The sequence below is a fragment of the Bufo gargarizans genome, chromosome 7 (genome assembly GCF_014858855.1).
Source record: "Bufo gargarizans isolate SCDJY-AF-19 chromosome 7, ASM1485885v1, whole genome shotgun sequence".
In the NCBI taxonomy this organism is placed as follows: domain Eukaryota; kingdom Metazoa; phylum Chordata; class Amphibia; order Anura; family Bufonidae; genus Bufo; species Bufo gargarizans.
The window spans coordinates 165869909-165883755 of record NC_058086.1 but is presented as its reverse complement, the minus strand read 5'-3'; the positions used below and the strand labels follow the sequence as shown (position 1 = coordinate 165883755).

The following is a 13847-nucleotide window of genomic DNA, read 5'->3' as shown; positions in this document are numbered from 1 at the left end:
TTTCCGCTCGTCCCCTCGGCTCTTCCAGCGCTCATGTAACAATTCTATCATTTGTCGTCAATATTGAATTAGTTTGAAAACAAAATCAGATCTGAGAGCGCCGAGCTCCCGCAGAACAAGCTCCCTTTAATGTGTCAGACAGCTGTTACTGCCTCGCGGGACGAAGGAAAGCTGCCGCAACGGCATGCTGCCGGTATACGCCACTCCTCGAGCGTGGCTGACGCCTTGTATAACAAAAAAGGTAACCCTTTTCCCCAAAAATTACCCAAAAAAGGAGTCAGTCTATAATTCAGTTGGCCAGCAATTCCCCAAACAATCCTGAGATTTAGGGCTCTGTATGACCCCCCACCTATATGACTGGAGCGGTGGTCGAGCATGCCCGTTGCTGCTTCATCCATCCCTAAGGGACTGTTGGAGATAGAAGATCATAGTGCAAATAGTTAAATGAAGAGGTATTGTGCATGCCTGACCGCCGCTCCATTCATACAGGCGAGATACAGAGCCCCCGTTTTCCCAATCAATGGGGGTCCTAGTAGTTGGACCTCCAATGATCAGAGACTTATCCTCCACCCGGTGAATAGGAAATACTTTAAAACATGGGACAACCCCTTCAAATGGAACTCTCCAGCTAGATACACTGTCTGATTTCTAATGTACGGACAGAGGGGGAGGAGCATGACAGTCATGCCCCGCCCCCTGCACAAGGCAGCACAAAATGGGGCAAAATTTACTGTGTCAAACTTTACACCGTCTAAGAATTCAAATCACAGTCTTAGGCCTCAAGCACACAAACGTATTTTATTTCAGTGTCCTTTCAGATTTTTTTTTTTGCGGACCATATGTGGAACCATTTCAATGAGTCGACAAAAAAAATAAAAAACGGAAGTTAAACCGTGTGCATTCAGTTTCCGTATGTCCATGCCGCAAAATAATAGAACATGTCCTATCATTGTCCGAATTACGGACAAGGATAGGACTGTTCTATTAGGGGCCAGCTGTTCAGTTCCGCAAAATACAGAATGCACACGGACGTCATCCATATTTTTTGCGTATCTGTGTTTTGCGGACTGCAAAATCCATATGGTCGTGTGCATGAGCCCTTAAATTTTAGACAAATTTAGAGAAATAATCAAATCCACTTAAAATCAAACCCCATGGGCTAAAGAGACAAAGTGTGAACATCTGCAAATATCTGCAGCATCAAATAATAATAATAATAATATCATTTCTAATACTCATCCCTTTTAATATTGATTACGGTTCTGACGAGAGGAAGGGAAAATCTATAGACATACATTTTTAGAAGGATTAGCTTCTCCAGAAGAATCGATTCCTTGACTGGATTAGCCGAGCGTTGGGTCACTGAGGGAATCGGAAGGGTGGTCCTCGCACTGGCGAAGTTATCAGGAGAATCTAGTATGGTAAATAGTAAGATATATGGCGGACTCCTTACCTAAACATGCCAAGCCAAAGAACCAGCTGACTGTTTCCATAGAACTAAAGCTGATGGCAGAACCAACCAACGTTGACTGGATCCATCAAAAACCAGTGACCAACAGTCCAGGAAGATCCTCAGACCGAATGGGGCACAACTTCGAAGGTCCTACACACACGACTGTATCCGTTTTGTGGTCCACAAATCAGGGCCCATGTTGCATCCAAATTTTTGCGGGCCGATTGACTTTGTGATTTGGTCTGCATTTTGAGGACAATTATAGGACATGTTCTAACGTTTTGCAGAACGCACAGATCATCCATGAGCTCTCCGCATCCTATGTCCATTCCACAAAAAGATAGACTATGGATGGTCATTTACTATCCAGAAATACGCCTCTATTAGGCGTATTTCCAGGCAGATTGCGGCGCAAAGGTTATTTGAGCCGCAATCTGCAACTTTTCCCCGCTCCCGCAAGGTCGTGGCGTGGGCGGGGGAGGAGACAGTCTCATTCATGATTTTCTACATCTGTTTTAGGTGTCGAAAATGGTCTAAATTTAAGACAGCAAGGAATCTGGCTTACATTTAGACCCGTACTGGATACGCCGAAGTTATGTAGAGGCCGGCGCAGCTTGATAACTTTGGCGGATCCACCGCCAGCGCACAGGGTTAAGACCGGCGTCTAAAATGCTGGTTTTAATAAATGACCCCATATGTCCACAAAATGCAGACCACAGACCTATTAAAAACAGCCAAAATGCAAATGTCACACGGACCGCATTCCTGCTAGAAGATGAAAGAATTGCCAGCAATGGGTGTTACAAGTTGGGGTTGTGTCACAGCATCATCTGACACTGTCCAATCAGACTGTGCAGGGACACGGGACACGGGACACCCCCCCCAACTAGTAACACTGAAATGGACCTTCATAGCAGACTACTGGCAATTCATTTATAACCGCTTGTAGGATTAATAGAGGGATGACACAACTATCATTACTACATAGAGAATGCAAGTATTTGCTAAAACAGACATGTCAGGAGAGGTGGGAGGTTTTAAGAAAATTAAACTAATATTCCAGGCATCCTTCATCTCCCATTACAAGGACATTGCTTGCACGGCTTCATCCTAATGAACAGAACTTGTAACAATGCTCCCCGGCGGACGCGCTCTTAATTATCCAGATTAGGCTTCTGGAGCATGATAAAAATCTACTTACCCGGCTAAATATCGAAAAAACGTACACTACAAATAATATATAGCTGGAGAGAGGGGCGAGGTGAGAGGTGAAGACAGCAGCGGGCTCCACCTGTCCCCCTGGGATATAGACGATGCCATGATTGCTGGAGGCGCAGTGGGTAACCAGGATAAATATTAGGCCTCATGCACACGACCGTAGTTTGTTTCCACGTCCGTTCCGTTTTTTTTTGCGGGTCGGATGTGGACCCATTCATTTCAATGGGTCCCCAAAAAAGGAGGACAGCACAGTATGTCTGTTCTGTAGCCCCGCAAAAAAAAAATTGTGCATGTCCTATCTTTTTCTAGTTTACGGACAAGTATAGGCATTTTTGCAATGGATCCGCAAAAAAAAAAATGCCATACGTACGTCAGCAGTTTTTTTTTTGTTTTGTTTTTTGCGGATCCACAATTTGCGAACCGCAAAACACATACAGTCGTGTGCGTGTAGCCTTGCTCTCATTGATGGAGTGATTTGCCCTCTCTCTAATCCCCGGCTATAAATGCAAGCCTGTTATTACTCAGATCTGTAAAAAGATTATCATTCCCGATAACTCCCAGGAACGCATTAACCTGGGCCGCAAATCACAAAAAAAAACAACACGAAAACAAATAAGGGTGAAATCTTACCGCTCAGACTAAAAAGGAGAAAAAAAAATCTTAACAATTATTAGAAAAGAAAAGCAATTTACCGGCTTTTATGTCCAATCTTTGGTGGGAGAAGATGATTGTTATCGGCAGAGCCGGGCGCAGTTACATCGCCTCTTTACAACGTGTCCACTACCCAAGAGCAATCTGAGTTTAGTGCAAGACACCTGACTAGTATAAACTCTGCCGGGCAAGCATCGCTAGGGGTCTCGCTCTTCACATTTGTTTTACAAGCATATACCTCCACCAAACCGTATTTTATATGGTGGACTTGGCGGTTCTTAGGACTGGGCTATAATATGGGTTTAGCGGTAAGAAATGGTGCACGGTCCACAGCAAAAAAGATAAAAACTGTACACCTATAGTGACAGCATTTAGATTTACCGCCGTATAGCGTAAAAGTTGGGTTGATGTTGTCTTTCTTAACCCTTTCAAGGAGTTGCTTTCTTCCAAAAACAGCGCTGCCAATATCTACGGGTTGTATAGGGTATTGCACATTGACGCCACTGAAATGAATCGGGTACAGCTGCAATACCGGACGCAACCAGCGTACAGACATGGTGCTACTTTCAGAAGAAAGTAGCTATGTTTCTCTAAGGCCTCATGCACACGACTATATTTTTGGTCTTCATCCAATCCCCTTTTTTTGCGGATCGGATGCAGACCTACAGGGTTGCAAAAGATGTGGACACCACTCTGTGCTGTCCGCATCCGTATGCCCGTTCCAAGGCTCCACAAAAAAAAATACAAAATAGAACTCATCCTATTCTTACCCACATTGCGGACAAGAGTAGGTATTTCCGTAATAGTGCTGACCTACAGAACAGGAACGTGCAGGGCACACACCGCCCGTATCCGTTGTTTGCGGACGGCAAAATGGATAAGGTAATGTGTCTAAGGCCTAATCCACAGGACCAGGAATAAAAGTCTGATCAGTGGGAGTCCAACAGCTGGGACTAATACAGAACATGAGAAAGGGAGTCCTGTCCCCCGCTCCCCCATATGGAGTGGTGCTGGAGAATGCATATTCTCTGTGGGACTACCAGCACACTCAGCTTCTCTTTGGCAGTCCTGAATGGAGCGGCACTTAGCATGGGGAAGGGGACACAGGATGCTCGTTCTCGTGATTGGTGGGGGTCTCAGCTGGAAGACTTCCACCGATCTATAGGATACAGGTTAAGTTTAAATCTGGGCACAGTCTGTTTAGCTACCAAAGATGTCCTCAGACATTACTGGTCAAAAGATCTTTCCTCCACCTGATAAGGTGTCAGAATCCACCACCATCATGGAAATTCAGCTCAATTACAACAAAAAAAGGAAACTCCGGCACACTTACCGAGTTGATACAACCCAACTCCTTGTTTAAGAGCCAAGGCAGGGACAGCTTCCCCTCACCCCTGTAGCAGGACTGAATACGTTCCTTAATTTTGTCCTTGATCTTCTTCAAGGTAAAGAGACAGAGAACAGACTCTTTGGGCGGTTTGACTCTATTTTTCTGCCCCTGTGAGAAGACTGTGAAAAGAATGTCTTCTCTCTCCGAGATGCCCAATTCTTTGGCCAACCGTTTCCCAGGCTTACTTAGGTAGGCATCCTGTATAAGGCGATACTCCACACCATCCTTCATGCAACCTATAGGGAATTCCACATAAGAATAGAACTTGGGGTCATCGACACAAAGGCGGACAATCTTGGACGTAAAGAACTGTTCTCCGGTAGAGTCGGGGGAAGTCAACTGAGTGTCCAGCTGTAGGGTCAAATAGTAGACGAATTGCTCGCTGTTGAAACTGTATACATAGTATATATCAAAGGTGGGAAATTTGGACAAGGTATCGGAGGGAATTTTGAGCTGCGAAGACACAAACTCGTCCTGGTAGACAAAGCCAAACATCTCCGCGTTCTCTTCACTAGACAAAAGTTTCCGACTGGAGAGAGTAGGAAAGTATTCCGACTTGCCGTCAATAGGCGTTCCGACAAAAAGTTTGTTCTGACCATTGGGAACTTCGATAATTACTCCGGACATAGTGCCAGATTCATTGACACTGGAGAGGTAGTGCTCTTTACGATGGTGGGGTTCTCCCAATTTGAAGAGGTCACCTAGACGCAGGAACTGGCAGATGCCCTGGGAGGCACTACCACAGGCTATAAGTCGGTCCATGGAGTAGTCCACTAGCAGCAGCTTGTTAACATTATTAGTCGTGACAAGGCCATGAGGGCAAGATTGAACACTAGGTGGGGGGTAACACTTTTCATTGTCATCCACAGGTCCCGTAACGTGGATGCGTAAGAGCGTCAAGTTGCTTGAAAGTTTAAAAATCCTGTTGACGGCTCCCAAATAAACTTCCCCAGTTTTATTGTGCACCACCAGGTGAGTCAAGCTCCATTCGCTTCCCGAAAAAGTTCTAAACGACTTGGGGGATCCATCCCCAGGAAAAATCCAGGAGCCCCCCAGAACTAAAAAGGTCCATAAATGCAACGAAAAAGGTTTTAGAACTTGGATCAACATTTTCAAGAATAATAATATTATAAATCACCCAAAAATATTGCAAAAAGAAAAAAATAAATTAAAGGTTGGGGGGATTTGTTAAAAGTAAGGGGTTATGTTTCAAACTGTATTTCCGCTGAAAGCTTCATTTAGGGCATGGTCCTAAAATTCAGCCGGGATATACCTGCAAATAGAGAAAAAAAAAAAAGATATGGTTAGAATTTTTTTTCATGATCATATTCTCAAAGCTGTACAGAATCGTAATACAACACAGGGATCGGGCCCTACTTTATTTCTGAATGCCTCCCATTGTGGCATGTACCATTTGATGCCGTTATTATGGAATTATTATCGTCCTAAAGTGGGCTGTCTCATCTCAGACATTGGTGGCATATCCTAGCGATAAGCCACCAATGTGAAATAGGTGCGCGTCCCACCGCTGGGACCTGCACCTATCTCCAGAATGGCCCCCCTTTCCCAGAGTGTAGGGGATCGCATTGCACAAGCGCAGCCACGCTCTATTCACCATTATGGGAGTTCCAAAAAGTGCTCAGCTATTTCTGGCAGTGGTGAATGGAGAGGTGGCCGTGCATGCGTGGTGCGGTCTTCATTCACTTCTAGGGTACTTTCAAAAATAGCCAAGAGCGCTCGCTCACCTATTTTTAGAACCTCCATAGAAGTGAATGGAGAGCACACTCCGTGCGCTCTACTTCACTTCGGAAGCCCCGTTCTGGAGATGGGGGTGGGTCCCAGAGGTGGCCTGTATGACATTGGTGGCATATCCTAGTGCGACGCCAACAATGTCTAAGATTGGTATAACCCCTTTAAAGTCTTGCTTCCAGAGAAGAACAGCTCCGTAATACAGATCCATACGTGGGCAGCATATGGAGTAGGCAGGTGGTCTAACACAACCTCACAGGGACTCTGTCCGCCTCTGTACCGCCACCCCAGGGTCTTATGGATATTCTACTTGGCAATGACCTTGACAAGCGACAATCACTTTTTTAACTTGGAAACGTGCAAAGAGCAGTTGTCACTGCCCTTCCCCCACTGCTAACACAAGTGCATACATCAAAGTCACCAAGAATCCTGATATATGATCAGAACAATATTACAAATAAAATAAAAAATTCATATTTTGCTCACCCCATTATAGTTAATATTAACCCACCAGCAGTGGGTGACAAGATTGGGGAGAAGAAACCGTTAATTCGTGTTTCAGCTTGGGTAAGAAAGAGTCGCTCTGCAGTGTATACATTCCTAGCACAAAGAACACAGAGCGAAATTTATCAATGTCTGCCCTCCATTCCCCCCTGACTACAAAAACAAACCAGCGCAGTCAGCCAGAGCTGCGAGAAGAAGAGCACCGCCTGTACTGTGAGCAAGAACATCCTGCCCGGAAAGTACACTGTCCTCACAGTCATCCATCCTACAGCCCTCCACCTCGGGTTCCTCCAATTGTCTGAATTGCCGGCTACAGATATGGACAGCATTAGAGGAGGTGGTGGTGGTGGAGAAGGCATAAAACCATGGAAAGTTAAAGCGAAAAGTCAAAAATGTAAAAAAAAAATATATATATATAAAAAATTGTGTAGATAATGAGCCCATTTTGACGTCCAAACGCACAACATGGTTGGAATTTCTGCAATTTTTACAAGTTCCCATTAAATTTTTTACACCCTCATGGAAAAACACAATATTTACTGTGATTTACATACAACGCCCCAAGTCTCAAATCAGCTAATGGAAATAACACCAGTCCAGATGAAACAAGTTTCCCGCATGTTCACCGTCCTCCAGCATTGTTTTTTGGGAGTGCCGTTCCATGTTATGGCAGTATGACACCTAAACGCTGCTTATAATGGAGGCAAAGACCTGGAGCTGCGCGCCTATCTACTGTACACTACGGGGAAATGAAATTCTGGCAAAGGACAAGACAAACTCATTTATAAAGGATGCTGTCTCTTTAAGAGGCCACAAAATTCCAGGAGTCAGGACAACTCTCAGCCGGAAACATTTGGGATTTGTTTGCGCAGTAATCACAGGGGAGGCATGTTCACATGAAACTGGGCAGGAGCAATGTGTGTCCCTTTTAGGCCCCATGCACCCAACTGTATCCGTTTTACAGTCCACAAATCGCAGATTGGCAAAGGGCAGACGCGGTGTATGTGCCGTATGCATTTTTTTTTGCGGACCCGTTGTTTTAAATGGGTCCTTGGTCTGAATTTGGCAGATTTTGCGTAAAGGCACATGGATAATCCGCATATGCCCGTTCCGCAAAAAGCTAGAATGTGTCCATTGAAATCAATGGGTCAGCAAAAAATGCGGATGCAACATAGACCGCATCCCTATTTTGCAGATCCACAATTGGAGGACGGCCAAAAAAGATACGGTCATCTGCATGGGGCCTTAGGGTTTGTTTACCCAGAGATTTTTTTCTGCCTTTTTTTCTGCACTTTTATGATTTTAGTGGCACTTTTTTTTGGCGGTAATTAAATTAAAACTTAAGTTATGTTTTTTTGGGGATCTCTGTTTTTTGGGGGGTTTGTTAAGGAAGCATGTTGAAGCTTCTGCCATCTCTTAATATTTCCTTCTCTATTGTGAAAAAAAAATAAGTGGTTCATATAGTTACTTAATCTAAAGAGATTTCTATGGCGTTTTTTGTTGTTAAAAAAAACCTCAGCACGAGAGTGTGTGTGTGTGTGTGTGTAATGGGCCTAAATGTTGTTGGACTACTGATTCCAGCATGTGGGTAGGGACACACACACAAAAAACAGTTATCGCTCCATTGGATGACATATTTGAAGCCTCTGTCTCTGAACTACAGGTACCACAGATATTTGAGGCTATGCTGGTGCTTATAATCCTACAACAGCAATAGATTAGCACAGACTCATCATTCCATATTAACCTTGCAAACTACAGTATCAGCCATTGATGCACTAGGCCTCAACACAAGCCTGAACACAGTCGATCTGTTACCCATGGCAACCAATCAGGTCACTGCTTACATCCTTCGAAGGACCACTGAGAAATGAGAGCCGCGATCTGATTGGCTGCTGGGGGCAACTGCTTCCAAATTTGCTCTGTACCATTTCGAATACATCTTATCCATTGAATTTGGATGTAATTTCCCATTCCACAGTCCCAGGGTCTGGTATTCGCCGAGCACCGGCCGTCAGAAGTCGTCACTCTGGCTTAAGGCCAAAAAAATTAAAACCTCATTGCCTCAATCACAAACTAAACGATGTGAACTGGAGCTGGAATTTATGAGGAGCCCAGGATTCTCCGAATTACATCTGAAATATTAAATCACACAAAGCCGCCTGTAATTCTGCAGGAAAGTGAAGTATTTTAATACCAAATCATTTACCTATCAACGCCGCTCAGGCCGCTCGCATCCCGTGGACAGAAATGATGGAGAACCCGAGACGTACACATAATGGAACTTTCTATAAAAAGGGACGGGTTCTACCGGCAAAAAAAATTTAAAAAAAGGCAGCGACCAAGCAAAAAACATAGCAAATAAAAGAAAAGCTGCGTCAAAGCAGCGTCCTAAAGAGGGAGTCTGACAGCAAACATGACAGAAGGGTCATGAACCCGAGAGTCAGGGCAATCTCTTAGGCCCTAAGACTTAGGGATTCGAGGGGTCCAAGCTATTAATATGGTTCCGCCTTCTATATTGCAGATATGGAACAGCAGTTGCAGAGAGCGCGAAGCCTCTAGGTGTAATGGTAACGCCCCCGTTGCTCCTAGAGGCTCAATTGCATATAATAAAACCTCATTTTTCTCAGCAATGCGGGCACATATGAACATGGGACCAACACAGATGCCTTCAGCTGCCAAGTGCACATGGGACAGGTCAATCAGTGTCATAGGTGCAAAACTGCTGACAAATGTCCTTTAAACTTTGCACATAGTCCAAAAATGTAAAGGGGTTGTCCTCATACACGACCATGGAATACTGGCAAAAAAGTAATTCGGGTGCAGTCAATGAGGGGCCGCCACCGCAAACCCCCACCCAACAGCGGTGCCCAGTACCTAGTACTGGCCGAGAGCGTGCACACAGGCCATCAGTCCCATGAAAGTGAATCAGAGAAAGGGCAGAGGCACCGGGCACCTCATATACCGCACTATGTATACACACCTCTGCCTCCTAAAAAGTTCTAATTTCCAAAATCTCCAAGCTAGCTGTAACAGTCAGTAGATTATTACCGCAGCCTCCCCATCACCAGCCACACTCAGCACCAAGGAGCCACACAGAGCTCCTCGTCACCGCACGGGCTCATTCTATGTGACTGCAAAAGTAATAAAAATGTGTCACTAGTCAGAATGCAAGATGTGCCACTGAAAGACGGCGCCCGCCGGCAAGTATAGACAGGCCGAGTACTGGGGCCTTAACACAGGCAAATATATGAGGAGCTGCAGAGTGTCAGAGCCGCCGCAGGCTAATCAACTCTGCAATGCATTCTGGGACACCGTGAATGGACAACAGCGGTAACATGGAGCCTCTCTGAGGGAGATTTTCTGCTTTAATAATGGTAAATTTAGCCAAGTCTGATTCTCTAGGAGGCAATAATATAGTACTTACATTCTTGTACATAGGAGGCAGTATTAAGGGAGCTATATTCTTGTACATAGGAGCAGTATTATAGTAGTTATATTCTTGTACATAGGAGGCAGTATTATAGTAGTTATATCCTTGTACATAGGAGCAGTATTATAGTAGTTATATTCTTGTACATTGGAGCAGTATTATAGTAGTTATATTCTTGTACATTAGGAGGCAGTATTATTGGTAGTTATATTCTTGTACATAGGAGCAGTATTATAGTAGTTATATTCTTGTACATAGGAGGCAGTATTATGGTAGTTATATTCTTGTACGTATGAGCAGTATTATAGTAGTTATACTCCTGTACGTATGAGCAGTATTATAGTAGTTATATTCTTGTACATAGGAGGCAGTATTATAGGAGTTATATTCTTGTACATAGGAGGCAGTATTATAGTAGTTATATTCCTGTACATAGAAGGCAGTATGATAGCAGCTATATTTCTGTACATAGGAGCAGTATTATAGTAGTTATATTCTTGTAGTATTATAGAGGTTATAGTTACCTAATGACCTGAAATATGATTCAGTTATATCAGAAATTGCTCTTAACCCCTCGGCCTGAGAATTCTTATACAGTCATGCTGCCATAAGACCAACATAACAGATGTAATGCCTAAATCACATTTCATAACCGGCATCCATTAAACTGATTTCCTGAAAATCCTGTCAGCCAATTAAACACCCAGAATTTTATCTGGCATTTAGCCCTGGAACAAATACAATATTATTCATAAAAAAATAGCAGTTGTTTGTGTTCGAGTTTAATTATTAAGTGTAATTTTGTTTGCAGAATCGTGAACAGGATCTGTGATTAGAGAACAATCAGTTTTATAAAATTATTACAGAAATAACAAGGAAGTCTCTTGTAACAAAGGATTATATGAGCCGTGGCAGCCCGACCCCCCGCACTACAGTACATCACATTCATTTCCTGTATTAGGGCTTATTCTGGGTCAGTCAAGGTCACGATTAGAACCACAGCCACCTACTGCTCATCTGCACAGTCTGGACAGTAGAAAGCAAGAAAATGCAGTGCAAAAAAAAAAAAATACCACATAAATTCACCCCAATGGGTTTTCCCAGACAATCAGAGATCATATCAACCAGGTGGTCCATGAAGAAGCCCAGTCTAGACAATCTCCATTTTGCAGTCCGCAAATCAAGTATCTGCACAATACGGATAAGGCCCATGTGCCGTCCACATTTTATTGCGGGTGTTTTCTTTTTGCGCAATGGACAGGCTGATGCGGAAAGCAGAAGGATAACCCTTGTGCAAAAAGTTAGAACACGTCCTATACTTGGCCGCAAAATGCAGATGCAACATGGATGGTATCCGCAATTTGCATACTGCAAAATACCTTTGGTCGTGTGCATGAGGCTATAGTAGCATTTAGACCCAGTATTAAAGGGGCTCTCCCATGACTAATGTAAAGAATAAAAATGAGACATCATACAGCACATGACAATCTAACAAATCTAGAACCAGCCCGGTACCTCACATAGATCCAGAGATCTCCATTGCTCTGCTAGATTTACATCAAGCTGACAGCTTAAGGGGGCGCCTCCATTCTGCTGCAGCCAAGGGGGCGCCTCCATTCTGCTGCAGCCAAGGGGGCGCCTCCATTCTGCTGCCGCCAAGGGGGCGCCTCCATTCTGCTGCCGCTAAGGGGGCGCCTCCATTCTGCTGCAGCCAAGGGGGCGCCTCCATTCTGCTGCAGCCAAGGGGGCGCCTCCATTCTGCTGCAGCCAAGGGGGCGCCTCCATTCTGCTGCAGCCAAGGGGGCGCCTCCATTCTGCTGCAGCCAAGGGGGCGCCTCCATTCTGCTGCAGCCAAGGGGGCGCCTCCATTCTGCTGCAGCCAAGGGGGCGCCTCCATTCTGCTGCAGCCAAGGGGGCGCCTCCATTCTGCTGCAGCCAAGGGGGCGCCTCCATTCTGCTGCAGCCAAGGGGGCGCCTCCATTCTGCTGCAGCCAAGGGGGCGCCTCCATTCTGCTGCAGCCAAGGGGGCGCCTCCATTCTGCTGCAGCCAAGGGGGCGCCTCCATTCTGCTGCAGCCAAGGGGGCGCCTCCATTCTGCTGCAGCCAAGGGGGCGCCTCCATTCTGCTGCAGCCAAGGGGGCGCCTCCATTCTGCTGCAGCCAAGGGGGCGCCTCCATTCTGCTGCAGCCAAGGGGGCGCCTCCATTCTGCTGCAGCCAAGGGGGCGCCTCCATTCTGCTGCAGCCAAGGGGGCGCCTCCATTCTGCTGCAGCCAAGGGGGCGCCTCCATTCTGCTGCAGCCAAGGGGGCGCCTCCATTCTGCTGCAGCCAAGGGGGCGCCTCCATTCTGCTGCAGCCAAGGGGGCGCCTCCATTCTGCTGCAGCCAAGGGGGCGCCTCCATTCTGCTGCAGCCAAGGGGGCGCCTCCATTCTGCTGCAGCCAAGGGGGCGCCTCCATTCTGCTGCAGCCAAGGGGGCGCCTCCATTCTGCTGCAGCCAAGGGGGCGCCTCCATTCTGCTGCAGCCAAGGGGGCGCCTCCATTCTGCTGCAGCCAAGGGGGCGCCTCCATTCTGCTGCAGCCAAGGGGGCGCCTCCATTCTGCTGCAGCCAAGGGGGCGCCTCCATTCTGCTGCAGCCAAGGGGGCGCCTCCATTCTGCTGCAGCCAAGGGGGCGCCTCCATTCTGCTGCAGCCAAGGGGGCGCCTCCATTCTGCTGCAGCCAAGGGGGCGCCTCCATTCTGCTGCAGCCAAGGGGGCGCCTCCATTCTGCTGCAGCCAAGGGGGCGCCTCCATTCTGCTGCAGCCAAGGGGGCGCCTCCATTCTGCTGCAGCCAAGGGGGCGCCTCCATTCTGCTGCAGCCAAGGGGGCGCCTCCATTCTGCTGCAGCCAAGGGGGCGCCTCCATTCTGCTGCAGCCAAGGGGGCGCCTCCATTCTGCTGCAGCCAAGGGGGCGCCTCCATTCTGCTGCAGCCAAGGGGGGCGCCTCCATTCTGCTGCAGCCAAGGGGGCGCCTCCATTCTGCTGCAGCCAAGGGGGCGCCTCCATTCTGCTGCAGCCAAGGGGGCGCCTCCATTCTGCTGCAGCCAAGGGGGCGCCTCCATTCTGCTGCAGCCAAGGGGGCGCCTCCATTCTGCTGCAGCCAAGGGGGCGCCTCCATTCTGCTGCAGCCAAAGGGGCGCCTCCATTCTGCTGCAGCCAAAGGGGCGCCTCCATTCTGCTGCAGCCAAAGGGGCGCCTCCATTCTGCTGCAGCCAAAGGGGCGCCTCCATTCTGCTGCAGCCAAAGGGGCGCCTCCATTCTGCTGCAGCCAAAGGGGCGCCTCCATTCTGCTGCAGCTAAAGGGGCGCCTCCATTCTGCTGCAGCTAAAGGGGCGCCTCCATTCTGCTGCAGCCAAAGGGGCGCCTCCATTCTGCTGCAGCCAAAGGGGCGCCTCCATTCTGCTGCAGC

The 13847-nt window shown here is 47.1% G+C and overlaps 1 protein-coding gene across 3 annotated transcripts in view; it reads right to left on the bottom strand.

The window, feature by feature from the left end:
• PLXNA1 (plexin A1) overlaps positions 1-13847 on the bottom strand; it is a 262601-nt gene that overhangs the window by 222369 nt on the left and 26385 nt on the right. For all 3 annotated transcript variants that reach the window (XM_044302494.1, XM_044302496.1, XM_044302495.1), the window contains exon 2: positions 4656-5985. In XM_044302494.1, coding sequence (XP_044158429.1) covers positions 4656-5822 — 1167 coding nt within the window. In that variant the 5' untranslated portion in view covers positions 5823-5985. The remainder of the gene's footprint in view (positions 1-4655; positions 5986-13847) is intronic.